At 49.9% G+C, this 27,101-nt stretch overlaps 1 protein-coding gene and 1 long non-coding RNA gene across 3 annotated transcripts in view; both read right to left on the bottom strand.

The window, feature by feature from the left end:
• The window catches only part of EXTL3 (exostosin like glycosyltransferase 3), a 13,931-nt gene extending 6,706 nt beyond the window's left edge, over positions 1 to 7,225 (bottom strand). Inside the window, exon 1 of the mRNA XM_026041206.1 lies at positions 4,649 to 7,225. Within this exon, the coding sequence (XP_025896991.1) occupies positions 4,649 to 6,796 (2,148 nt within the window). The 5' untranslated portion in view covers positions 6,797 to 7,225. The remainder of the gene's footprint in view (positions 1 to 4,648) is intronic.
• A 2,196-nt stretch (positions 7,226 to 9,421) lies between these two features.
• Positions 9,422 to 27,101, bottom strand: part of LOC112948915 — a 36,641-nt gene continuing 18,961 nt past the window's right edge. For both annotated transcript variants that reach the window (XR_003249732.1, XR_003249733.1), the window contains exon 3: positions 9,422 to 9,543. This is a non-coding gene — a long non-coding RNA (uncharacterized LOC112948915). The remainder of the gene's footprint in view (positions 9,544 to 27,101) is intronic.

A 27,101-nucleotide genomic window follows, 5' to 3' on the forward strand; every position in this document is an offset into this window, starting at 1 on the left:
AGGCTCCTGCTCTGCAGATCTGCCAGCGCGCCGGGATGCGCCCGGGTGCCCCGTGCTCTGGGTGTCCCTGCTGGAGCAGGGGCTGCGCTGGGGGAGCCCTGSGSGTCCCTTCCAACCKCAGCCATTCTGGGATCCTGTGAGATCCACATTTGTTGCAGAAGGCTTCAAGATGAACGTTGTATCTTCATCAACAAGGTCAGGGAATACAGACTATGAACAAGGTACCAAGCAGTTAGTTAAGGCTGTTCATAAACAAATCCAAGAGTCCATCAAGCTTGCAGGTAGCTCATTTTGCAAGTCACTCCTCAAATCCATTAGCTGCATGTTCATGAAACAGGAGAAGAAACAGCAAATCCACACAACTCCTTAACCAGCATCTCCTCATTCGCTTCTCTCTGGGTGCAGCTCATGGAGAAGAGCAATTCCCATTAGCCCAAATGCCAGGAGAGGCAGGATATTACCTTGCACTTGGTCAACCAAAGGGGAACTGCACTCAGACCAAACATGCAGCCCCGTGGCTTCGTGGTGGGCGAGCCCACACGCTCCAGAGCTTCGTTGCCTGGAGCCTTCTCCTACCTGGAGACTCGGCTTAGCCATTTAAACTCCTCTTGCTGCTCAGCTCAGAAAACTGAAAACCAGGAGCACAACAAAGGCTCCAAGCAGGAGGCTGTTAGCACAACATACGTGGTTGGGATGCCTGTTGCTATAACCACTGCCCAAAGCCACAGGAGGGGCAGGGAATTAAGAACCGCGCCGAGCCTGCGTTTTAAAACTCTGAAAAAAAACACGTATTTTTTTCAGTACAGGCTGGTTTTTTCAATAGGTTTTTTCAGTAGATTTTTTCATCTGCATTCGTGAAGAAGAAAACCAACATTATTGCAGGGAATTATCTACCTTGGAGCTGCTGCACTCCCAGGAAAGTGTTTTGCCTGCTCCCCATTTGCTCTCTTCTTCCSCACCCAAAGCCAGGGCTGTCCATGACTTCACAGACTGGGGCAGGTTTCTACCACACTAAAACGAGTGCCCTGTGACACCAAGGACATTGTATTGGTGGCCTCATTGCTCATGCACTGCTCACCTGCCTTGGGAATGAGCAACCTCCTTCTCTGAGGGTTGTTATCGAAGCAACRTCTTTGCTGATCGATCCCAGCGAGCTCTGTGAGCTACTCTGGACACTGCAGCAAACAAGAGTGACTAAAATCTCTCTCTGGTTCCTCACCTCTTCCTTCAACCTTGCCTTCAAGAGTTACTTCTGTCTTTATAACCTTCCTGAGTCCTTCTCAGCTGCCTCCTTGATGTCCCAGTGCTCCAGAAGGTTGCTCCTTCTCCATGGGATGGGAACAAGATGGATGTTTTGTTTGGACCTACCTAATTAATACCAAAGAGGCAAAGCCAAACTCACARCCTTGGAGACAAGAGCTTCCCACTTCCTGTATCTTGGAGTGCAACCATTTCTTGGGGTATCACATCAAGTTACAGCAATTCCGGGAGAATCTCCATCCTTGGAGGGACAGAAGAGCTGCCTGGACATGGTCCTGGCGCTCTAAGAGATCCAATTCGAGCCAAGGGGTTGGAACTAGATCATCTCCAGAGGGCCTTGCCAACCTCAACCCACTCTGTGATCCCAGCTCCAGGACTTCCTTGGAAGAAGGCTGCACCTGGCAGCGAAGCAGGGAAAAAAGGCGGAATTCCCTGCTGCGCTGACTCTGCTGTCAGATCCTTTGTCCTCCTTTGTCCTCTACCCGTTGTGACAACCTGTGCTCTGTGGTGCTTAAAAACACACGGATGGCCCCGGGCTGCAGGGATGAGGGCTCCCATATAGGGGCACTGTGCCCCTACGCCTCTCGAGGCCTTTTCAAGTTGTCCCATGGTGGAAAAACCTCATTCTTTCCTTCCCTTGCTCAGCATTTCCACTGCCCGAGGCGCCTTCTTCCTCCTGCTCTCCAACCCCATCAGCTGCCCCCTAAACCGAGGGATTTTGGTGTCTATGGAAAAAAAAAGATATAACCCTTGTAGAGCTACAACCCACAGTCCTTCCCCGGCCAACAAGTGACATTTCAAGGCACGAGCCAGCCCAACAGGTCCATGGACGCAGGGCTGGCCAAAGATTGCACCTTTCTAACCAAGTGCCTGCTTCAAATAAGCCACCAAAGCAGCAGCAAAGGACACTGCAGCCTGGAAGAGGCTGCAGAGGTCAAAGCTGGCTCCTTAACTTGTGTTCACATGGAAGAAAACGGTGCCAGGGAAGTGCAGAGCAGGGAATGAGGTGCTCCTGTCATCACCAAGAGGTTGTCTGGAGCTCCTGGACACGACGATGCTGCAAGGGGCTGTTGGAAGCCTCTCGCCAACACCGGAGCCAGGTCTTCTCCCTAAWGACTCCTCTTCACTCCGCTGCTGGAATCCTTTCCAAGATGCAGATGCAGAWGGATGCACGGGCGCCGCAGCCAAGTCCCTCCAACCCGAGCGCATCGTCCCACCTGCTCAGAGCAGAGATCGAAGCCAAAACTCCCTTTCCTCAAGCAGGGAAAGAGCAGGAGGACTCAAATCGGGATGTCCACATCGTGCAAAYGCTGCATCCGGAGGAGCCTTCGGAAGTCAAACGATGGCCGAGATGTCGCTACGGATGCAAAGACTTACGGATACAAAGAAAGGGAATTTTAAACCCTGCACAAATAGGGCTTCTACCTTAGAGCCCTTTTTTCCTCCCAGGACACAAGGAGAGGAGAGAAATTTCGCAGCAGGTCCCGTTGCGGCTCCACCACGAAGGCGCACTGAATGAGAAGGCAATCCCACAGCTATACATTAAACAATGCTGTACTTTGTCACCTATACATCACCGTAAGCCCATGCACAACGAGGGGCTCTTACTGATTTCCTAGCGACGACTGCAGGTGAGAAAAACACAGCCAAGAAAAAGATTTAAAAATAAAACGTGTCCCACCGGGCGCCCCATTTATCTCATCATGGAGGAGAGATTCCAAGACTCCACGCAGCTCCGAGYCCTGCTCTTCATCAGCTCYGAGCCCTGCTCTTCATCAGCTCACACCCCATCTGGGAAAAGAAACCTGAATCGCAAGCCCAAATCACGACCAGCGGCCAGGGGTTGAGAACGGAGTACTGGGATTTAGGGAAATGGGAGGAAAATCCATCCCCGGGAGCAGAACAAGGCACCTGGCACAGCCTCTYGGATGGATTCCGATCCCCGAATAACAAGCGACAAATTTCAGGAGAAAAGGGATTGATGTCCAGTGCCCATCAACAGAAACACACTTTTCTTTAGGAAATTACACCCACCACCAGCACCAAAGAGAACGATTCCCACTCCTYGGCTCTGACGGAGACCAGGGGGTTCCATTCTAGCAGATGCAAGGCAAAGATTTTACCAAATTCAAGCATCCAACAGGACTAATGTGAAAGATTATTCTGCAATTATCCAAGCAATTTTCTCTCCTCATTGTCCCCGGGCCGCAAGGGGTTTTAAATGCGAGCAGAAGGATTTCTTCATCACAATAACACTAAAAGGAAATATTAAATCAATGAGGCTCTTTGCACGTCGCATAAAGCTGGCGCTGCTATTAAGCCCCGTGGCGTCCTGTCACATAAACCACACRCAGTTTGCCTGCTGAAAAACCATCTCCTGCTTTTCTTTCTCTCCTGATTTGCAAAGCTTTACCCTTCCGCTTGTCCTCTACGCGGGCAGCAGGCACCACCACGCTGCTCCTCGTTAGTGGCTGCGCGTTTGTGCCCTTTATGAGCGCGTTTATATTTAATAGAGAACATCAGCAATGGCCAGGTCACTGTTAGGCTGAGATGAGAGAAGTCCTGAGCTTGGGAAGGAAGGAAAAGASAGGGGAAAGGAGAGGGGAAAGGAGAGGGGAAAGGAGAGGAAGGAAGAAAAGTAGTGGCAGAAAAACATGACCCACCAAGATGGAAGAATTAGCTCCTTAAAAGCAGCATCCCCTCTCTCCTCAGCTTTCTCGGGGCCCCCTGCAGCTTCAGCACATCCCCCTTTTGTTTTTATTAAAGATTCACCAGCTAATGAGCAGCAACTGCCACTTCTTAGGCATTTATAAGGTGTAAACCATCCCTACAGCACGACACTGAACAGAGCCCAACCAAAGGCCCCAATCAATGCAGGAGAGTCGCTGGTTTTCAGCCCCAGGATTCATGACAAGCTCCAAGTATCTCATTATTTTTCCAGGGGTGCCGAACACCCGGCGCCTGGGAAGTTCCTGCATTGCAACAGCTCTTAYGGGCTACTGAGACTCTCCCCAGCATTCCCTAATGCCGAGACCACAGAGTGAATTTGGGCATGCCAGCAATTCCTCTCCTCACAGCTCAGCAATGCCAACTGCCTCTGCACCAGCCACGAGGCTCCCTTGAAAGGCAGGGCAGAGAAAGTGGCTTTTTCAGAACCTAATTGAGGCTGGTTCTCCTGCAAACATCTCCAAGGGCTCGGATGAGTGACACCTTTCACCTGTTTCTCCCCACTGGTAGCACTGGGACCAGGTATGGACACCTACAGACGAGCGGGACGGATGGTGTGCTAGGTGTCCACACCGTGGTGAGAAGCTCAGAGCAGTCAGGGCCAACTCTGATGCCCAGACCCCGCTGCACAAGGCGGGCGAGAGCCCCCTGTCTTTCTTACCATGATTGGGACGCCAATGTCTGGCCATAAGAGATCCTCAGAGGGCAGCTTGGGCGAGTTCCACACTACCACCACTTTATTTAAGTAGGGGAGACCGTTGAGCCTCTCCAGGGAGTTCATCAGCACCTCCTCCCGCTCGTAAGTCAACATCACAACCGTGAACTGTTCCCGGGGGACGTTGCCCCCCAAAGCAGCCTGGAACTCCTTCCCGGAACCACCTGCTCCGCCGCCAATCGGTCGAAATCCGGTCCCAGACCCCAAAAATTTGGCTTCCGACGGTAACACGGGATCGAAGGGAGTATAGGGGAAGAGGTGGAAAGGCCCCGGAGCCGAATTCCAATTCCTGTAGATGTCCATCGCCGTGAGGGTGAAGTTGCGGAGATATTTGGGAGATGCGTAGGGCGGTTCCGTTTCCACAGGCCCCAGGTCCAGGTCGCCGTTGTCTGCCATGTTGGGGTCGGTGCCAGCAGCTTTGCCGGACCGGTGCGGAATCTCCACGGCCGCTTCTTCTCGGATAGGAGCGGCCGGGATTTGGATTCGAGTCCTTATGATGGCTAAGACTGTGCTGAAAACGTTGTCCGAGGTGGAGAAGTAGGTCTCCCACAAGAAGCGGCCTTGCCTCCTCATGGCAAGGAGATCGTTGTCAGAAATGCTTCTCAGAAGGAAGTGCACTTCTGTGATACGTGGCTTTGGTATGATTAAGGCTGCCTCGTTCCACCGGATCACGTCGTTGTAGGGTAGCTGGACTTGCTCTCCGAGAACCACCGGGATGGCTCCCACCTCCAGAGCCTCAAAGAGTCTCATGGCGCACCCGGCGGAGATCACCAGACGGGTGTCCCCTGGGGTGATTATCAGTGCAAAAGTAGAAAGCTTCAGTAGCTCTAGTCTGTCATCCCTTTCTCCACACAGAGCCCACTCAGTGGGCAGACTCGCCTTCGGCTGGTTCTTACACGTGAACTCCACCAACACAAAGTCCAACTTGCTGTCCTGAACAGCCTTCAAGGTGGTGATGATGCGATCGTCGTAGTCAGCCGGCGCGTTGCCTTCTATCTCCTCTTCAAAGGAGCGAACCTCTTGCAAGCTAGACCGGAGAGACTCTATCTTCTCTCCCTGGAAGCTGAACAGATAYTTACGCTTGACCGGCACCTGGGGCGGGATCTCTAGGAAGTTGGGTTCCGACATAGCGTGGACCAGAGGTGACACCACTATGTCGAACCCTGGCCGATACTGCACATCGTAAAAGGTGGACTGAGCAATCATGGCACGCCCCGTGCTGACGTTGTAAATGAAATTCTGAGTTTCCGATTTCCGGGATAAATTGATGATGAGATGGTTGTGCCCATCAGTCCTCCAATACGGCAGAGAGTGCAACTGTTGCTCGAGTTCAGTAGGTTTTGGCATTACGGGCTCTTGCATTTCCCCCACTAAAATTATATACACACAAGCAATATTTGCATTTTCAGTAACATAAATGTTAGTTCTGACAGTGGCCTCAAAGGCTTGCTTAATTAAGGGGTCTAGGGAACTACCAAAAGGGTAATCGTCACTGTTGTAGACGTAGACCGGAAAGCCGGACGTCAACGGGCATCGCGAGTAGTCAAAGCAGTTGTGCAGCCTGCAATTCCGGTTGGATTTGGGCAAGGGAAAGGCCGCCTCGTCCTTGTCTGGCAGGAGCCGGATTGGCAGGGAGAGCTTGGGCTGGTTCTGGGCCATGAGTTCTTTGTAGGAATGCTCCGTCTGGCTGATGACGTTCTTCAGCTGCAGCAGGTCCTGCTTGGCATTCTCGATGCTCTTCTTGCAGGCCTCGATCTTCAAGTTGAGCTTGGCGATCTCGCTGTTGAGCTCCTGCCGCTTGGCCTCCAGCTGGAGCAGCTCCTCGCTGACCGACTCGCGGATGCGGCACAGGTCCTGCACGTGCTTCACCTCGCACAGCTCGTTGCCCGTGCGGGGGCCGAAGATGCGCTTGCCGGCGTCGTCCGCGTCGTCGATGGTGGTCAGGTAGTAGTGGGCGATGAGGGGAAAGAAGACGAGGATAACGAAGAGGGTGAAACTCAGCCAAGTGAGCCGGATCCGGCTGGACCACCTCAACACCCACGGCTGGCCTCCGTTCCCCACTCCCCCATTCCGCAACATCGTATAGCCAGTCATGAGTTCGAGAGTCAGCGCGTGCCCGATCACGTCGGATCAGCAGCCATAACCAGAAGAGTCCTTAGAGCGAGTCTCTGCAAGGAAATGTCACTGGGCCTGCTTATGGAGAAGCCGGTAGAATGGAAATTTCATCTTCTTGTCCCGGCGCCGGCTTCGCCACAGGCTCCGTGTCGCCACTGCGGCTCCCGATCCGCTTTGCCTCAATCATGGAGCTTCTCAGCACGCCCAGCGCAGCCGTCGCGAGCAGCGTCACAGCGGTGTCATGGTGGGGTAAGGTCTAGCGCAAACCCCACGGGATCAGGGGAAGCTCCACTGCTGCTCCGGGCATCCCACTTCACCACGCGCCGAGGCCACATCCATGGTGGGAAACGAGCCAGGAGCGCTGCGGGCCAACGTCAGTCTCCTGCATCGCTGCTGCGCTGCCGAGGCTCTGCCATTCCTACGAGAGAAGAATCCTGGGCTCAGACAGTGCAGAAAAGAAAGAAAAGCCCCCAGAGCAACCTCAGGACGCTCGTTTTTGAAAGCAACTGTGGCTTTTAGCAGAGAGGAACGCTGGAAGACGTCCAACACCTCCCAGGTTTGCAGGGGAAAAGCCAAGGATGAGCTGGGATTCATCGGACAGGGCCACCCGACCTCCCCCAGGCCCTCCTGCTTCCCACCCACGAGACCAGGAAATCACAGCCCCTGCATCCGCTTGCCTATTCCTGCCTCTCTGCAAAACTTCGGGCAAGCTGCTCGACACGTGCAAGTCCCCACGTCCCCCTGCCCCAAACGGCAACGGGGACACGGGTAGGGAAGCGGCTGTGCCTTTCCATGGTGTGTTGTGACCCTGGGACACAGCGAGCTGCTGATTCCTGCGCACGACTGCGGTTGTTCCGCTGAGGGCTTTTTACATGAAGGGTTTTGCTKTTGGTTCCTGCTGGAAAATCTGGATTCGTTGCAATAAAACATTGCAAGGGGAGACGCCTGCGGTTGGCGGCTGCACTCAGCAGGCTCCCTGCATGCACAAGGTGTTTTTTTCTGGAATAAAATGGAGAAAGGGAGCTCATCTAAATCAGGATACTGGAATTAGCAGCTATGCAGTACTGCAATGTGCAGCAGCCACCTGCATAGCTCTGCCCCTTTGCAAAATACACTGAGCTAATAGATAGCTGGGCATAAAAACCAAGGACACGGCCAATTTAGCTCCGATTCTTCAGGCTACACCAGCAGAGCAGAGATTTGGACCTAGGCCAGATGGATACGTYGGTCTCCCTGCCTTTTACTCATCACTTTAGAGGTACATGAGGTTTTGGGCTATCTGCTCAGCTGGGTTTATGGTCAGCTCTTACACAACATCATAAGAAGTGTGACGTGATGGTGATTCCCTCTTTAATGCTTTTTAAGATAATTTTCAGTGTAGGATACGGATTTTCAGTGTAGGATACACGTGTGCTTCAGAAAACAAACCGAAGGTTTAATTTTAACCAGGGAAAATATAATTAAAGGGGAACCAACACTGATARCACAGCCTATTCCTATTTCACTACAGGGCCTTTTGGTGATGGCAAATTAATGTCCCCTGATTAAATGGGGATATTAAATCTCCCCCCAGCTGGCCCGTAACTGGGGAGGTGCCTGGCAATGGGTCAGTCCTTGRGATTTCGACTCAGTCTATTTGGGGCTGCAAAGGGCCCAGAGTTGCCCCCCCAGGTTTCTGCAAACAGCTGGCGAGGAGACAAGTTTATCTGTTAACACTTTTCCCAGGGGAAATGCCCAAGCAAAGCACACACAAACACTGTATTTGAATTTATTTACCTTAATTTCAAGGCAGGCAGAGGAAAACTGGCTCTTTGGGGGTACCCTGGGGCACACGTGGCCAAGCACTGCAAGGTGCGGAGCCAACACGGTAATGAGGGATCAAAAATGGGCTGTTTTGCAGGAGCCTGAGAACTGCTTRACCTGTATCTAAATCTTGTTCCTTTTAGCTGCCTTCCCCAACTGCAAGTGCAAAAGAGCTCTGAAAAGGCTCTTTTGAAATCTGAATTTGAAAATTGGCCTCCCTAAAATGGCAATGGGGGGTCTTGAAAGGCTAAATCTGAACTCTCCCCTGCACACCATCCTTTGCAGCTGCTCCAGCACCTGATCCTTCCAGGGCTCCTCTGCTCCTTCCARCTTCAGTTGACGCAGGACAAACTCGATCCTCCTTACTTGAAAACACGTGCCAGGAATTCAGAAAACTCCGTAGGCTCCGAAATGGGAGGCTCGGAAGCGACCACACAGGAGAGGCCTGCGGAGGCTGCGGAGGGGTTGGAAATGCTCCGGGCACAGCTTGGGATCACTTAAAAGCATCAACTGCCAGGATGATATATGTGCTGGTGATAAAGAAAGCACTTTAGACACCCTTCCAGGCTCTTCTTCCTTGCTGGGACTTTACCCTTCACCAACTACATAGAACCTGTTCTTGTAACACGTTGGTAGAACTTAAAAAAACCCAAACCAACCCCAAACTGCAGGTTTAGCAGTGTAGTATTTAGGGCAATAAGCAGCCCCAGGGTGAAAGGCTGCTGATTTCCACAGTTCCCCAAATCAGCGTGGGAGGAGGGCGCTGTGTTAGTTGTTGGGCTGTCAACACCCACCTGTGTCCCRCAGGCTCTCCCTCCGGATCGGTGGCCAAGGCTGTCGGGAAGGGCCTCAGTGGCTCCTCTGCTCTATCTGTCCCGTCTTGGGTGGCCAGTTCCTATTGCCACGTCTCTTTTTCCCCAGCACTGMAAGTAAAATCACATAAAAATCACCATTTTTATCAGAGTGTAAACCTTTACGTTGAGGCTAAATAAAGAGGCAGATGAGGACGAGCTCATTGAGGAGCATTTGCTCGTGGCTGGAGGGGATAAATTCAGTGTGGGAGGAGAGGAGGGTTCCCTTTGCTTTTACATCATTGGAATTAATGGATGTGTCTGGAGGAAAACTAGGCGCTAGGTGCTGCCTGGGACTCGAAACCAGCACCCCACGGCCTCCTTTGCAGCCTAGTGGCCCTCTACACTTTTTGGAGGACCTTCCTCAGCACCTGAGTGGAGGCAGCTCCACGCATCGGGCCCAGGCACCGCGTTACCAGCTGGCTGTAATCGCACTCATAGGGCAGGAGCATCTTCAGTAGACACAGCTCATTCCAAAGCTGGGATTGCAAAGTCCATTGCAAACGGCTGGAAATCCAAGCACGCGAGCAGAATTGTGCCGGAACTCCATTTATCCAGACCAGAGGGAAACAGAGACCTACAAGTCCCAYTGCTGTCTTATTTCCACACTCTCAAGTCGCATGGTCCCAATTAAATGAATTTCTGCTGCACTTCCAGGCACACGACGCTGTGGCCGTACACACACCTCCAATATCTGGGTTTGTTTAAAGCTGTCCCACCTTTATCCATAAAAATGGGCTCAATCCATTACTGCATGAGCGTGAAAGACTAATTAGGCCATTAAGCCCAAGCAAGGAAGGAATTAACTTTTCACCCACACAAACCAGACTCAACCACCAAACAAGAGTACAGGAGGCTATAAAAGCTAAGCTGGTCAGACTGAGTTGATTTAGGCTGAGCACTAGTTAAGCACGAGGCCAATGCTCAGGTTCTCCTTCTCCTTCCTCACATGTTCACATGTTTCTCAACACTTGAAACTTAATAGAAAGAGAAGAAACTTAACAGAATGATTCTCCASTTGGATAAAATTTTAATACACACAATTTCTCTCTTATTTTATCACTAGTTCAGCTCACGTCTGGGGCTCCAGCCCCACCATGTTCCAGGGAGCCTATGTCTGATCCCAGATTCGCACTTTTTCCATTCCCTAGTGCTGTGCAATATATTCCCTATCAATCTTGTGCCCTTGCAAGGGGTTCCTGCCTCGGGATGCTGCAAAATCAAAGGTGATTCTGCCAAACCTTGCAGGTAATGCAGGGACATTATGGCCAGCTGGGCAGGTTTGCTTAATGGTTGCAAACTTCACAAGCCAGCACAGCACTTCTGACCTCCAAAACTAGGGAGGCTTCTTAGCTAAAAGAAAGGAAGGGTTTCAAATTAAAAAGAAAAAAGCCCAGAAAAATCCTTCAGCCAGTGGCCCTGCAGCAGGGAGGCTGCTCCTCAGCATCCCCGAGCAGATGGGCTGCACTCAAAATGTCTTTGTCTATTAAAAGCGTGTCAGCTTCAGAGACTCCCCAGCTCCCCGTGGCATAAACAGAATTTCTGATGAGCAGCTGCAGGATCCAGTAGCAGCCACCCGAAAGGCAGCTGCTGAGATCCTCTGCCTTGCCTTTTCGTGCCACCTTCTCCGTCCCTCCTTCAGGTTCTCCCATCCTTCTGCCACCAAGGGCCATCGGTTATCCAGCTTCTCCTTGTCCCTCCTGCCTTGGAGTCTGAGCTAATTCATCCCAGGTCGGTTGAGACCCACCAAGAGAGCCTTCATCTTCATCTCAGCAGACGAACACGCTGAGGACGACACTTGCCATGGTTCCCACCAGCGTTGTCCTCATATGGAGGAAAATGGGCTTTGTTGCCTCAGAGTAGTATTTCTGGGAGCAACAGCACAAGTGAAGCCTCAATTCTTACTGTTTGATGCCTTCAAGCTTCCAAGGGGGTCCCTTATGGCCTGCTGGGGTGGTTACAGCATCACTTTCCTGTTTTCTGGATACTGGAGGCAGGGGTTAATGCTCTGGTGAACTCCTAATGTGAGTGAATTAGGTTCAAAAGCCACCAGAAGACTAATAGAGAGGCCCAGACCCAATGTCCTGTTTTACCAGAACACTTGGCCAGTATCCAACAACACGCAACGCTCAACAACAGTGCTTTGTTAGAGACATCCTTATTGACTGGTGTCAGACACGCAGGCTGGTCAAATATCCTGTGGCTTCGGGGTGGCCAATGTCCTTCTGTGGGCTAGAGGGAAAGGAAAACGGAGACTCCACCACATGTATCATGAATGTGCTCTGCATGGAGAGACTGCCCAAGCAGCCTGGAATGAGCACATCCCACCTGCCAGCCCAGAACAGATGGGAGCAGAATCCCAGCAGGAGCACAGAACAATATTTGGGAAGGTTGAACCTATTTTGGCTGGGATTTCTTGGCTTAAAAATACTCCAGGGAGAAATCTCCCCCACACACCAGCTATTTTGGTGGCATAAGTGGGGCCAAGTGTCCTTGGAGCATCTCAGGAACAGGGGACACTCTGCCAGYAGCAGCTGCTTCCAACAGAAGCTGCCAACGTTCTGGCCATTGTCTGTTGTCCAAAGATCATTTCCGATTCATCCCAGTCTTGGGAATCATTCGTGTGCTGGATGCTGAGAGATCCTAATGAACAAGGATGAGCGAGGAATGTCCCTCTGGGTTGATTCCAACAGTTATCCCTGCTTTATGGGAGCAAGGCGTGATCAAAGCACCGCTGCTGCTTAATAGTGTAACTGGTTGGCTAGAGTTGGAGTTGACTGTTGCATCTGCTGGCCAACATCAGGGCTGCTCACATCCAAACTGAATACCTGATACCCAGACAAAAAATAAAGAGACATTCCCAAAGCCTGGGAAATCTCTCTGCAAACACAAGCTTTGAGGGGCTCCATGACACAGGCAGCAACTCCAAAAAAAGGCCCAAGCACCATGAAGGTGCCACATGGCCAGACACGAAGGCATCAGCCTCAACAAGAGGCATTGAGACAGCCAGAAAAATTGCCACACCATCTGTAGGATCCAACAAAAATTATATAAAAGCCTAAGATTGCCTAATCAAATCAAACCAATGGTCCATCTAGTCCAACCCCTTTCCTCTGAATGCTCAATCCCAGCTGTTTTGGTGCAAAAGACTCATAAATCATCATCATGGAGAAGCTTCTTGAGAAGAAATAAACTTGTTCCTAACTGGGCCTGGGTCCTCCTCTTCCAGCTCAGCCTTACATCCTGATGCTGGGAGTGGGACAACAGGCTCCCACCAACTCTGACCCAGCTCCCTCCAGACCCAGAGGATCAGTGGTGAGAAARGCAGGAGAACAGAGAGACCCTCTCACCTTCCCCAAGCTGCCTGGTGTCCCGCCATAGGCTCCGCTCCTCCTTGAATGTGGAAGCACTAGGCCTTTCCACCCTTGTGACCACCAATACTGCCACGGAAGTACAAATCCCTACTGCCAATGGACAATTTCAGCAGAAATTTACATTTTCACCGTTGTCTTCCACCCCTTTTGTAGAGGAGCCCTYCCTTGTCTTCTACCCAAGGTCTTCTGTAATATCTATGTTCTCTTTCCGTTCCAGTCATTTCCCCAATTTGTGCTTGATTTCTTTTTTTTTTTTTTAAATTGCTCCCAATATGTCACTCCATATTACTCAAGAGCAGATTTATTTAAATGTGTCAACGCTGTTGCCTAGCAGATCCGAATGTGCCTTGGAATTCAGCTTGCTTTGGAATCACGTGCTCCCCTTCCCAGTGCTCCCCAGCACGTTGGGAACCTCAGGAAGTTGGGATAAAGAAAAAATACATCCCRCTCCAGGGTCATTGGGAAAGCTTCACTAGGAATCTTTTAAAATAGTCGAGAAAAAATATATATCAAACTAGAAAAACAGGAAATGTGCCAAAAAGCCCACTCGATTTTTCTATGCAGGCAGGAAGCAGTATCAGATGCTATTTGTCTTCCATTTTCTACCTGGAACCCAAGAGCTTGAATAGGAGCCCATCAAGTAAATGATCAAGAGCTTTGAAAGGGTCCTAATACGGAGCTAATACCAGCTTTCCCCAAGCTGCAAGCTAATTTTAGGTAATAGCTTTGGAGCACTGCATGGAAGGCCTGGAACAGCCAGGTGAGAGCATATTCTGACCTTTGAAATTAGAGCTGGCTCTTTGCTGAGAAAAAGGAGATAATTGGCTACTAAATCACAGGTGCAGCGGTTCCTTCCTGGGCTTTTCAGGTCTCCAAGGAGCGGTGGTGCTGGCTTAGGTATTGCCACATCCATAGGGAAGTGGAGGGCCGAATGGTCCATGCGGAGTCCCTGAGCTCCGTGACGAGGTGGGCGCCGTCTCTGGATGCTCAGGAGAAGGAATAGACAAAAYGGGGAAAATTTCATCCTTCTGCGTTGCACAGAAGCAGAGCAAATGCCACTGGCCTGCCCAAAGCCCAGCAGCAGCAGCAGGTCTTTGGCATGTCCAYGCAGGCTGTGGGACATCTCGAGGGCTTTATCTCCATTGCAGTCATGATGTATCTCATGTTATGCCCCAGCTGACCTGCAATTCACTCAAAAATCCTTCCAGTTCAACCCCAAGTGATGTCCAGCTACCTTGGCTGTCAGATGCACTTGGGCTGGACACAGAGCTGCAGCTCAATCATCGCCCCCATTGCGGTCCCTCTAACAACACTGGTTTAGGAGGACCAGCGTCCTCCTAAATGTAGACRACCATCAGCCATCTACAATGACTGACATGGCAACAATAACCCTGGCAACTCCTAACTCGAGATCTGAGCTGCAAATTAAACCAGGAAATGATGCTCATAGGGGATGGACAAGGGTAGCAAACCAAAACAACCTACCTGAAGAGGAAGCCTGCAGCAGAACCCCCTAGAAAAGCCAGAAAAGCCACTCATGGGCTTCCCAAATCCTTCCCCTTTCTGCAATGCTTGATGCCTGTTTCCCCAGAGACACCTAAAAACAACCCTACCTGTTTGGATGGATGGAGAGAGCTGCCCGAAGCGAAAGCCCCTCATCCCTCAGAAGCCTAAATGAGATAAAGATCTTCCAAAATCCAGYGCAGGGAAGGAGCCCACACTGGCCCCGAGGACGCCAGCTGGATGGGCCTCATCCGTTCTTCCCCAGCAGCAGCTGTGATGGAGTTTATTTCTATTTTGTGTGATTCAAAAGAGGGACAGATAAAAGGGAGAACAAAAAGCCCAAGATTTCTAAAGGCACTAAAAATAAAGTAGTTTGTATCCGCTTGGCACCCTACCTCGGCAGCGTTTTAGGCATTAGCACTAAGCAGCCCTCAATAATCCAAAAGGAAGAAGAAAATAATCACAGGGGGGAAACCAAGGCATGGAAAGGTTAAAATACTGTCTCAGGATGGCCAAWAAAATGAATAGCAGCAGTGGGTTTAGAAGACAGGTTTCCTTGATGCACCTTTCTCTGCTCAAGCCACCAGACCCTTCTCTATTTTACCCTTCATGGAGCCATCGTATTTGTTCCCATTGCCTGGCAAGTGCAAGTCCATTCATATAAATATAAACGTAAATATAAATATAAATTTGTGAGGTGTAACTCACAAATGAGTTACAGCCCATTTAGCTGAGGCAAATTAACAGGATTTCAGAGCCTGTCCAYACCTTGCAGGGAAAAGGCCCTTTCCCAACATTCAGACAAGGAAATTTCTCTTCCACACACGTCACGGGAATCAATCCCTTTATTGAAACCTAAGTGTCTCTAAGCAATTGTAAAGGTTTTATTAGTTAAGGCAACGCAAAAGCAGCCAAGAGAGAGGCTCAAACATCTGGCCAAAGCCCTGAGCCACCTGACCTAAATCTGCAATTAGCTTTATTRGAGCAGGGGGCTGGATCCAAGAGCCCTAGAAGTCCTTCCCTACCTGATTCATTCTATGATTATAAGAAACACCAAAGAGAGAAGGTGAAAGTCTTTCCTGTGATGTATAATAATGACAATAATAAAAACCTCCTCATTAAACTGAGCACCTGGAGACAGGAGAAAAAAAATCTCTTAGCACAGTGTGCTTCCTTCCCTCTAACGTTTACAGCTTGACAGAGGAATAAATCAGTTAAATTAAGACACATACAGCACTTCCACGCTCAACCTCAAGGCACTTTAGGGGTGTCGTAAGACTTAAGACCTGTAGGAGGTGATAAACATTCATGAGACTAACAGTGTAAGATGAAATGGGCTGGGTTGACTTTTAAGAGACATCCTTTTAAGGCGTCCTCTGCTCCATCTCTGTGCTCAGCCGCTGATCAGTCATTCCTACAAATCCTTCCACGTTTCCAGCCTTTAGGGAGTGGCACAGGCACGTGCAGTCCAGCCTAGACATTTTAATGGGAGGAAAAAAGAAGGGATCAGGTGCTGCCTTTGAGTTGTAGGTATCATGTACCGGGGTCTTGTTTTGTTTTGGGTTGAATCTTTAATCCCYCCAAAAGCTCATTACAGCTTCCCAAAAGGAATCAGGGGACTCGGCTCTTCTGTTGTTACTGGAACTATTGAGTTTCACCGAACACAAAAGCTTCTCTCGGCCTCCTTTTCCCTTAAGCCGACTGTGCCTTTGGTCTTGCCACAATCCCAGGGGAYAAGGATCTGTAATTCCTGGTACTCACCCTGTGAGAGGGTTTCAAAGCAGCGCGTGGCACTTTCATCCTCACCCCAGTCTCCCAGGTTTTGCTGCTTTTGATGGAGAACAACACCACACAAGGGACAGGCTTTGCCAACCGGGATTACCGGTGTTGGGCACCTGCCCGTCGTCGGGCAACGCTGGTGCTCCTGAAACACTCTGACTCGTTTCCAACTGCTCCGCTCGGCCTTTGCCTCGCAATCCGCTGGGGCTCATGCCAAAGGTCTTGCCAAGTTCTCTCCTGCCATCCCTGGGCGCGACTCCAAGTCCCTCGGTACCCTTGGCCGTGTTTGACAACAGCGCTGACTTCTGCACAGCTCTTGGCACGGGGCAACGTCCCCTCTGGCTCCACAGCCTCAGGAGTCCCCTCTGGCCAATGTGGCTCTGCAGAAGGAGGCAGATTAGCCACCCGACCGCTTCTGAACCACTCATCCTTCACCTGGCACCTTCTTGACTGTCTTGACCAATCTGAAGAACCAAACAGGACCTTGGCAAGGCAGAATTCCTCTCGCAGGGTGACCATTCTCCTTTCAACCAGTGGAGGGCAACCACACACRCAGCATCTGGCATCCCAGCGCCTGCTTTAGGCTTCCCATTTCTTGCTTCCTATTTTTACCATCGGAAGCGTCTTCTCTTTGCCGTCCTGCCTTGCTCATCTCCATGCCCCGCAGCCCTTAAACTGCTCTGCTCCCCCAGGGCAGCCCCAGTTCTGCTTTTCTCACCATGCAAGAGAAGGAGCAGACCATAAAAAGCAGCAATTCCCACCTTGCTTTTCAGTGGGAATGCAAGGGAATGACCTGCAAGTTGCAGGGTTTGCTCTTTCAGAGGAGCCACGTCYGAGCTCTTAGCACCTACCCAATTCCTGCAACGGAAGAGCGGCGACGCAGGAGCAGATCAGCACCCGGCAAATCTCCGGCATAAAAATAAAGCAAAAGAAATAACACAATCCAATAGTTTCTATCATTCCAACAGTCACGGTGCTTTTTAGTGCAAAATCAGGTTGAAAAAGAGGAGAGGAGAGCAGAGCTCAGCACAAGCGATACCCCCCCGGGCCTGTCAAGACAAGCTGGTCACTGGTATGTGCAGCTGGCCCAAGGAAAATACACCCGTCACAGCTGATAATTCGGGCCCTGGAAGCAAGGAAGCTGCTTGTGAACCAGCTAAAAATAGTAAAAAGACCGGGGATATTTTCTCTTGTGTGTCTGCCCTTTGTAGCTCATCCCAGGCTGCTTGTCCAGGCTCTAATAGGGATGAGTCCTCCTGGATACCTCCCTTCTCCCAGAAACCGGCACGCTGACATTCATTAATTCCATTCATTCTTTACTTTCTTCATTCATTTCTTCCTCAAAATTACTCTCTGCTGGGCTTCTCCTCAGAAAAGTCATTTTAAGGCCTCTGCTGATCTGGGTCACCGAGGTTCATCATTGTCAGGGCAATCGCTGCTGATAACCTGTCATTAAAAAAATAAGGAAGCCAAGAGGAAGCAGGGGGGGCTCCATAAACAGCCCTTTCTTCATCAATACTTAACAGCCAAGCTGGATTCTCCAAGGGCCAAGGGGAATCTGTGYTCCTGTGAACCTAGGGAAAGGCTCCGTGCGCCAGCGGGATTCAGGAATGATCAGGCCACTTCTGCACCCTTTAACTCTCCCCATCCTGATCGGAGCCACACGGAGCCTCCAAGGAGCTCGGTGGATCTCTGGGATACTTTCTCACCTGCCTGTCCTGGCAGCACCAGGAAAGCACGAGTCCGATGTCACACTAGCATTTACCAACATATTAATATGTTTTTATTAATACGGATTATTACTTGCACATGCACAAAGCAGACGCCAAAGTGACCGGGAATGGCRCTTTCTGCCTTCATGGGGGATAATGCAAACCAGAAATTATTTATCAAAGCGCTGGCAGAATCTGCTGTCAAAGGCGAGATTTCCCAGCGTGGAGACTCTGGGAATGGGCGGATTCCTGACAAAACAAGGAAGCAATCACGAAGACAGCAGCGTTTTCCTGCCTGGCATGCTAAAAAAGCTCACGGAAGCTTTACGGAATTAGAGCTGCTTCTATCTAAGAGGCAAAGTGTCCCCGGAGCAGCAGGATGACATTTGGACCTGCAAATGAAGTCCCCAGGAGGAATAAACGCTCAGGTAAAGAAATCTGGGAAGGAATTACCCAGCACACCTTGGCTTTCCRGCCCCCTCGAGATCCATCGGGAACGTGTTAATGCATCTGATTATGATCTGCGTTCGGCACCGTGGCTCCTGCCGAGCGCTCACTGCAGTTTCCTTATTGTCGAGCTGCAAACCGTGTAGGACTGGCCCAGTCACCGCATTTCAAATTAGATTTGGGGAAGAAAAGAGAGGTTTTCCAGCTTTCCTGCTGGCTCGGGACACAGGTCTGCAGCAGGTCAGTGTGTGGTTTCCCTCCACCAAGCGAGCAGGGGTAGCAGAACAGAAGGCGACGGTCGCTCCACTACTTGTCCTGGTGTCATAACAGGGGCTGAAAGGATTTTGACTGGATGCAGGCCAGAAAACAACTGCAATTTCAGCTGGCTACACAGTTACGTTTGTTGCCTCTCTGTGCAAATATATATATATATATATATTTATATATCTATACATATGTATAGATATATATGTCAGGCAGCTGTCTGCACCTCGTCTCAAGGTGCATCTTCAGGATAGAGCCCCATGTTTCACGTTCATTCCTATAGCACAACGGGTGTTTTATGGGACCAGCCACACTCAATCCCTCCAGTACACGGAGACGGACACTTGATATGAGCAACAGCTGCTGGTCATATATAACCCAGCTCCATTCAACGACATTAGAAGTTAAACACTAGACATTAAGCGTTAGAAACGCCCATTAAAATTGGCCCTTCATCACTTGCTGGCCATGAGCAGCTCAGCTGCCACCTCTGGAGACCTGGAATCAGGCAGCGGGAAGGACAAAATGCAGAGGCAGATGCAGATCTCAGGTGTAAATGTAAAACTGTGATGTCCTGGTCCTAATTTTGAGTGTTTTCTGCTCTGTTTTGCCTCTGAAAACCGCAGCAAGGCAACAAGGCAACGAGCGGACCTGTGTGCGGAGAGGTTCAGAGCCGGCACCAATGCCAAAGCTGGTCCTTAACGCGCAAACACCAAAGCTGGTCGTTAATTAATGCACCAACACCGACGTCGTCGTTAATGCTCAGCCTTCCCCAGACCTCGTTATCAGCAAATCTGCAGGAAATTAGGGATCAGAACCACCATTTCCAACCACGGCTGCAGCGTAGTGGATTCGACAGCGAAAACGCTTTAATGTTGGATCACAGGCTGGATCTCAGCCAGCCAACAGCTTTGCTTTAAAGGAAGTATTTATCTCTGTGAAACACTTACTGAACAACAAAACTGGATGCCTAAAAGTAAAGTCTCCACTAACCAACTAGGTTTGAACCCGAAATTCTGCATGCTGGCATTCAGCTCTGCTGCAGGTAAGGCTGATTTCCTGAAACAGCAGGCTCATCTTTTTCTTTTTCTCTCTGTTTTAAAAGGGTAGAAAAAAATAAAAGATTTTTTCTTATTTGATTTAACTTTGAGGCAAGACAGGGACCACAGGCCGGCCTCAAAGAAGCGAGAGCTTTTGAACTGCAAGTCAGCAGCTTCCCACAGGAGCTGAGCTCGAGGGCTGCTCTGCAATAAATCAGAAGGGATTTACTCTTTCACTCAAACGAGGCAGGAGCAGAAAAACCTTTTACACGTCCAGATACGCGGCTGAGCTCGGGCAGAGAAGAGGCTCCAAAAAGCGCCATTTAAAGCGAGTTATTACGGCTCGATGGCCACGATCCCATAAGCTCAGCACAATCCGGCACGCTCGGCCCGGGGATGGATTTCCGGGAGGAAATCCCCRGCCCGGAGGCTGCTGGAAGCGTTTCCGCGCACGTACGCACCGAGCAGATGCTCCAACCGCGACACGCGCSGAGGACACGGGTGACAAGTCAAAACAGGGACCCCAGCGGGTCAGGGGCATCGGAGACGGGGCTGATTTTTCAGAGCTTAGGAGGGGCCGAGCCCTGCGCTCTCTCTCCTCTTCCTCCCCTGGCTGATCCCAAGGGTTCTGTGCCTGTTTAATATAAAAACACAAATAAACCACATGCACTTAAGGAACGTGTTACCCATCTCCCAGGGGCGCCGTGTGTGAGAAGCTGCTCAGGAGCATCTCGGATAGAACYGCACCGCTTCCAAGCAGATGAGAGATTCACGGAACAACCGGCCTTAYGGATACATTCTCCTACATCCTCCGCGTTTGAGGAGCATCAAAGGCTGGAGGACACTCATGTGCCGAGTACCGCGCGCAGGGAGGGAAGAACAACCATCCAGAATCACCCCAGGGAGGTTCTGACAGCCTCARTCCACCCTCTGAAGCCACCTCCGTCACAGGTGCACCAGACATGAGCTCCAAACCTCCTGTACCTGTCACCGTGTCYGATAATGTGGCCTCCCTGGCCGGAAAACCTCCCTCCTTCCCCCCTCATATGCAGTGACAAGCAGCTGTTACGGCTTCATTTTCTTTTTTAGCAGTTTTTTTCCAAGCTGGCACYGCTCAAAGGTTGCACCAGGATGGCGAAGTGCAGCTGTCAGCAGAAGTGAAAGGCACCGTGCGACGCGTTTTTATTCCTGCTCTTTTATGGCTTGTTTCCTCGGAGCGATGCAGGCAGCGGAAGGATTTAAGGCCCTCGCACGACACTCCTTGGCCCCAAGGAAGCTGCCATTAATAAAAAATAAATATATGAATCCCAGGTGTTACAGAGATGCACGAGGAGCGGCTATCCCAGCAGTTTGCCTGCAGAGAGCATGGGATGGGATTGCAGGGATCTGGAAAGGGAAAAAAGGGAAAAGGCCAAGGCTGGGTTCAGACTTGCAAGCAAATGCCAAGCTCCACTTGTGGGAGCTGGACAGATGGGGGAGATATTTGGCTGAAGGAGGAGGTCCAAGCAACATCCTCCAGCCTTGCACTGTGCAGAAGCACTCATCCTGTTTCACAAGGGCGTTTGGCTTCTGGAACAAAACCGGTGCCACGGGATTATCTTTCCAAGAAGGGAGAAGTCCATCATCCATCTCATGAGGGACTGCAGGCTAACCTAACTTGGGAAGTACAACACCCAAAGAGGCATCAACTCCATCGGAAGCAATGGGCAGAGTCCATCCCTCTTGTCCCAAGGATTAACMCAAGGATTAATGTCCATCTCCTCCCTTCACCTCCCAAGCTGCTGCTTCCCACAGCCTCCGATGGACTCGGTCCTATCCAACATCCTCTTCCCATCCTTCCCAAACACAGCAAGAGGCTTAAGAAGTTCAAGTCGGGATGTTTCCTCCACCCTCCAAATGCTGCCCTGCTGTTTCTCCTGCTTTTCCTCTAGCCTTTCCCACATCTATTTTAAAAGACGGATATCAGAGCTAAACAAGCTATTCCGGGAGTAATTTCATGAATGCAGTTTTTGGAAGTAAAAGCCACCCATTGGTCCTGCTCTCTAGTTCCCATGTCCATAGATGGCTTTAAATATTCCTGACTACACCGGCAGACTGGGAATTCTCATGGCCTTGCTTGCTCCTGACAAACTCCATCACCTTTGTGAAGTCCACAGATTTCATTTTTCCCAGCCATCAGATCCGAAACCTGGGAAAACTGGCCAAGGAGATCAGATAAATCCAGACACCCTCCCAAAAATCTCATCAACCTCCACAGAAGCTCCAAATTCTCCAGTCCCTCAGGAAAAAGTAATCTCTAGGGAGTCTAGTTGCTCATTTTGATGTTTTTTTCTCCAAATATGTTTCACCTGATATTCTCTTCTTTCCTATGTTCCTAAATGTTTCCAAACTAGTCCAAATTGGGTGGATTTCATGAGAATTGCAAAAGGGACATTGCCCATCAGGCATCAAATCCTCGCTCCCATGCACAGCAGCACAAGAACTTTTACAAGAAATGGTCAGCTTGCCTTTTTTCATGCTTTAATTGCAAAAAAAAAAAAAGTGTGAGTTTTCTTAGCCTCATTCTCCAAAAAAGCAGCAGCCACTGCCAAGGGCACCTGAGGACTCTTCTTSCAGGCCCCTGTCCCAAAATCCCATCTCTCTCCACTGAGTGGATTTTGAATCCAGCTTCAAAATTGCTTATGCCACAATAGGTCRTAACAAAAACAGCTCTCTAGCACTTATAAACTACCTTAAAATACATATATCCTTTTTTTTAAAAAAAAAAAAAAAAGTCATACTTTAACTTACATGTACTCCTAGGAGATTTCTAGGAGGTCAGTTGGTCTCACGGGGACCTGCTAGCAGTGCCACCATGTACCCAACAGGGACAAAACTTGCCTCTATATCCCCTTAGGGCTCCTCATCCAGCTTTGCAGCTTGCTTTGYTGCATGATATATCTCAGGGCCACATGCTCCTTTGGGAGAGATAAAAGGACCTTGGCATTTTATTCATCCCTACAAATCCCTCTGCTCACCCAAGCTGCTTCCCAAGCGAAATCCCGGCCTCCAGGTGTGGAGGTGCCACAGGAGATGAACGCGGGTTGGGATGTGCAATCAGCGCTTCCATAAACTTCCACGTTACTCAAAAGCAATCTTCTGGGGGTTTTTTTCTTCTTGTTTTTCCCCCTCTTTCTTCCTAAAGTCTCCAGCAATCCCTGAAGGTGCCTTGGARGAAGGAGAACCTGTTGCAAGCACTGCAATGTATTAAAGACAGGTAAGACTGCAGAAAATGGGTACAAAAATGGCTACAAAAACCAGCATCTGAGGCAAGAGCCCACGAGCACATAAGAGATGCTGCCAAATCTGCAGCGACTTCAACTTCTTTGCTCTTAACACTTTCTCCATATTCATCTTCCCCAAATGATCCATATTGGAAATTTATGCCTGACCCTGTATTAGGAACGGCAGTAACTGTCTCTTCCTGAATGTACCATGGAGCTCCAGCACACGCCGGTCGAGCGCCCTAAGAGGTTGCTGAGAATCATTTTCTAGTACATTGGAAAGGACAAACTGTTTTTATGAGCGTGCATTTTATAGTCTGTTTTTGCAAATTAAAAATAAAATGGTTCCCCGATGGAAGCTGGATCATTCCAAGTTTCAACCCGACAAAGACCGGTCTTGGTGTTCCTTTTAATGCACAAAAATCTCAGAAAAATTGACTCTGGAGAAAAGCTGACGATTCCGTGTGCCTCTTGGGAAGGCAATTTGTGATTTTTTGCAGATAACACRGAAAGGTAAGTTTCAAACCATCAGCAGCAAAGTCTGCCCTTAAATGTACATTGGAGCATAAGACAGTGGAGAATTTCTTTACGGACTCCAGGTACCTACCCAGGGGCTGCAGGGGGACAAGGAGGCCTTCACCACGGTGTGTTCATGCAGTGATTGCAAGCAGCTTCCTTCTGTGCATCCATCCCTTCTTCCAGGTCTTTCCTTTTCTTCTCTCCCTCAGCCAGGAGCCTTCCCCTGCTTCTAGAGACCTCTTGCCAATACTAATTGGCAATTAATTTTCCATTCTGTGACTAATGGTTCATCTTCCTGGCAGCCACGCTTCCTTCAGTGCAGTGTTAATCCCAAGGACCACTGAGCTGGGTCCTCTTGAGCCCAAGCAAATACTTCTTCACCGTAGGGTGACTGAGCACTGGATCAGGCTGTCCAGAGAACATGGGAAGTCTCCAGCCTTGGAGAGATCCAAACCCAGCCTGGATGTTGTTCTGGGAGAGCTGCTGGAGGGGACCTGTTGAGCAGGGGTTGGCCCAGGTGATCTCAAGAGGTCCTTGCCAACCCCAGCTACTCTGTGATCCTGCAATGGACCTCCTTGTAGATCCCTTTTCCTCAGGTAGCTCTTCAAAAAGAGCTCAGATGGACTTAGGTGCCTACAGTGAGAGCTGCACTCAAGCAACCACAAGCAATTCTGCCCCCCAAGAGCCATGAGCACCAAACATCAGCTCTGACACCAGCAGAGAGAAGCAGGGACCAGGTTTAGATTATCTAGACGGTATTGGTGGAGCTGTCCCTGACAGCTAGAATGGATGATCCAACGCTCCGCACCTCCTCAGCTTTAGTCCTGCAATAGGAGGTCTGAAAACTATTTACATACCTTGATTCCTTCACCAGTACAACGGGGAATAAGTGATGCTTCCCCTTCTCCAAAGGGTCTTAGCTGTGCCAGAGAACCAGCATTTCCATCCTAGCRAAGAGYTTTCTCTGCAGGTCACCAAAGCCACCGTTTCACTCAAGAGCCCCTTTGCAGGAGCTCTTCAAACTCCAATGTCAACGTTCAGCCAGCAGCCACCACAGAAAGCACCCGCTTCCATATTCATTTCACAGCAAAACCCCAGGAAGCAGCAAGGCCGGCACGATAATACCCATTAAGGATATTTAATGCAGTAATTTCAAACCTAATTAACATAATGAAGCTCCGTCTCGTTAGGAAAAGTAATCTCAGAACAACTGAGCTAAAGGTGACGGGGCTGGAGCACGTAACAGGAATGCTAAACACTGACGGCGCGAACGGAGAGATGGGAACCGTCTCCATAGGAGTCTTTGTCAAAAAACAACCCTGCTCTGTCCCCACGCACGCACGAGGATATAGGATATTTATTAGCTATATTTTGATACTGCCCCAAGGGAGCAGCAYGGGAATCTTGGCAGAAAAGACACTGAGCAGACCCAAAAGATCAGGTCCTGCAGCCAGGCACTTGAGGCACAAGCTCAGTACGCAGAGCGTGGTGTCACCAGCTCAGATGTCACCTTTAAGCTGTCAAATTAGCAGGAAGCTGCGGCACGWGGGAAAGCCAAAAGCTGCTCAGATGCTGCAGCAACAGGAGGCAGCGCCGGGGACCGCTCTAGAGAATGGGAAGCTCTCCCGGTTCTGCGGTTTCCTTGGGAAAACCTGCAGAGCAAAGAGGGAACAACCTTACGGGCCTCAAGTGCCGACAACTCCGGTGTCCTGATGCTCGGATCGCCCCGGAGACCGGAGCCACTAATTAACAGGCAGTCCTGGGATACAGCCGAGCTGTTAAGATATTTAGGATTCACTTAATTACTTCAACCTCGGAAGCATTCCAAAATTACAGCAGCAAGAGCTTCTCGTCACGGCGTCCCCCTCGCATGACAACCCTGGTTACCTCTTCTCCAACCTCCTCGCGGTGCCTCCAGCAGCAGAGATCTCCTCGGGAGAGGTTTCTGGCCGCCTCGCTGATTTTCAGTGTYAGGATGTAATAAAAAAGGAAATTCATGAATTGGCTGCTGCAATTTGAGGGAGATTTGTGGCCATAGCAACATTACTATAATCTACACAGCGAGGAACAAAAGCTGCTTTCATCCTGTTTTTCCCAACCCTCCCAACTCCAGCGCTAATGCCAGACAACAACATCCCGACACCCTCGGACCCCGAACAGCCGACACACGGCTCCTGCTCCCTACCCTGACACCAAAAAGGGGACTCCGAGGAGCATCCCACCAATGGGCCTGGAATGGAAACGGAAGGTTTAATTGCACTAAATGGCTGGATTCCTCTGACCCCACTGGAAACCTTCCCCTTGTCTGTGAGTGACCGCTCTCAGCAGAACCTTCCTCACTCCTCTGCGTCAGTCGGACCCAAAGGCCAACGTGGAAGGGAAAGAAAAGGGGAAAAGTAAATAACTAAAAAGGAAAATATCCCATAAGCTAAACTGCAATAAGGAAGGAGGATAGGAGAGCTTATTTCGGTCTGTCTCAAGCTTGAGATTTGGTCACAGCTGAATCCAAAAGCCAGGGACCTTTTGCTGGTTTCCCTTTGCAGAGGGCAAAACAGTGCCAGGTCTTCGCAAAATGCACCGAGGTCATCAAATGGGGGGAATCCCCCCCAAAAATGAGGCCCCTGACTGTTGAAAACACTTGTGTGGGATCAGCTGCCCATCACAAGGTGCCYAGGGTACCTTGAGGAGCAGCCAAGTGTTTTGGGATCATTTCCATGGTGCTTYCCCAGCCTACGCTCCTACGAATCAATATCCAAGGGCTGACAGGAGCTCCAGCCTTCCCCAGGCTCCTCAAGGCCACGGGTTTTATTATGTTTGACACCTAATGTCCTCAACGTGCTGTGAAGGTGACATGAGCTGCTTGCCATTCAATGCAAAATACAGTTGTCTCCTCCTGAAGTGCCTCCGCTCCCACTTCTTCACAGGGAAGCTCTGGATCTTCCTAAGTTTTCGACCAGGCATTTCAGGAAACACAGATTTTCCAGAAGAGTCACTGGAGTTTCCCTTCGATGCAAGAGCAAAGTAACCTGGGAAGCTCCACAAGCAACTTCAAGATCTTTAATTGACCTAAATAGCTCTAATTTCCTGGTAGGTTCCCTGAAAAACTTGCAAATTTATGGTAGCTGAAACAATTAATGCCCGTTGGCCGCCTACATAAGAGTTGGTTGACATGCCTCAAACACGAAGCTCTAACAAGTTCAGTACTTGCTGTGGATTTCTTCCCCCAAAAATAATATTTTTTAAAGTATTCCAGTTCTAACCATGCTATAAAAGCCCCCTAGCTAACAAGGTATCATTTAATGTAACCTATTTTTTAAAAAACTGCTTTTGCTCACAGAAATTTCTCTCTCCTCCAAAGCTGAAGGAAATGAGAGGTCTTCTAAAATGAGAATTGATTTAGGTTAAAAATAATAATAGATTTGAGAAATATCCAGCCATTGGCTCCCTCTTTTGGCTCTAATTTAATGCTCCAACACAAGAGGGGGAGCACTCACTGCAAAGGTCCCTGTGGGAATCAGTGCCCACAGGTTTGCAGCTGGATTTGCTTTAGTTCCTAAGCAAAGGGAACCACAAGAATATAAACATGTTAAATGCAAAAAGGGAGTTCACACCAAATTAAGTTATCAGGCTAATTAAGCCATATCTCATCAGGCTATTTATCCTTTATCTAATAATTGATTATTTGAATACTCCGGGCAGGCAGCAGTATAGTTTAGTTTTCCTCCTCAA

This window comes from Nothoprocta perdicaria, unplaced genomic scaffold, assembly GCF_003342845.1.
Source record: "Nothoprocta perdicaria isolate Ctin4 unplaced genomic scaffold, notPer1 scaffold_101, whole genome shotgun sequence".
NCBI classification, from domain to species: domain Eukaryota; kingdom Metazoa; phylum Chordata; class Aves; order Tinamiformes; family Tinamidae; genus Nothoprocta; species Nothoprocta perdicaria.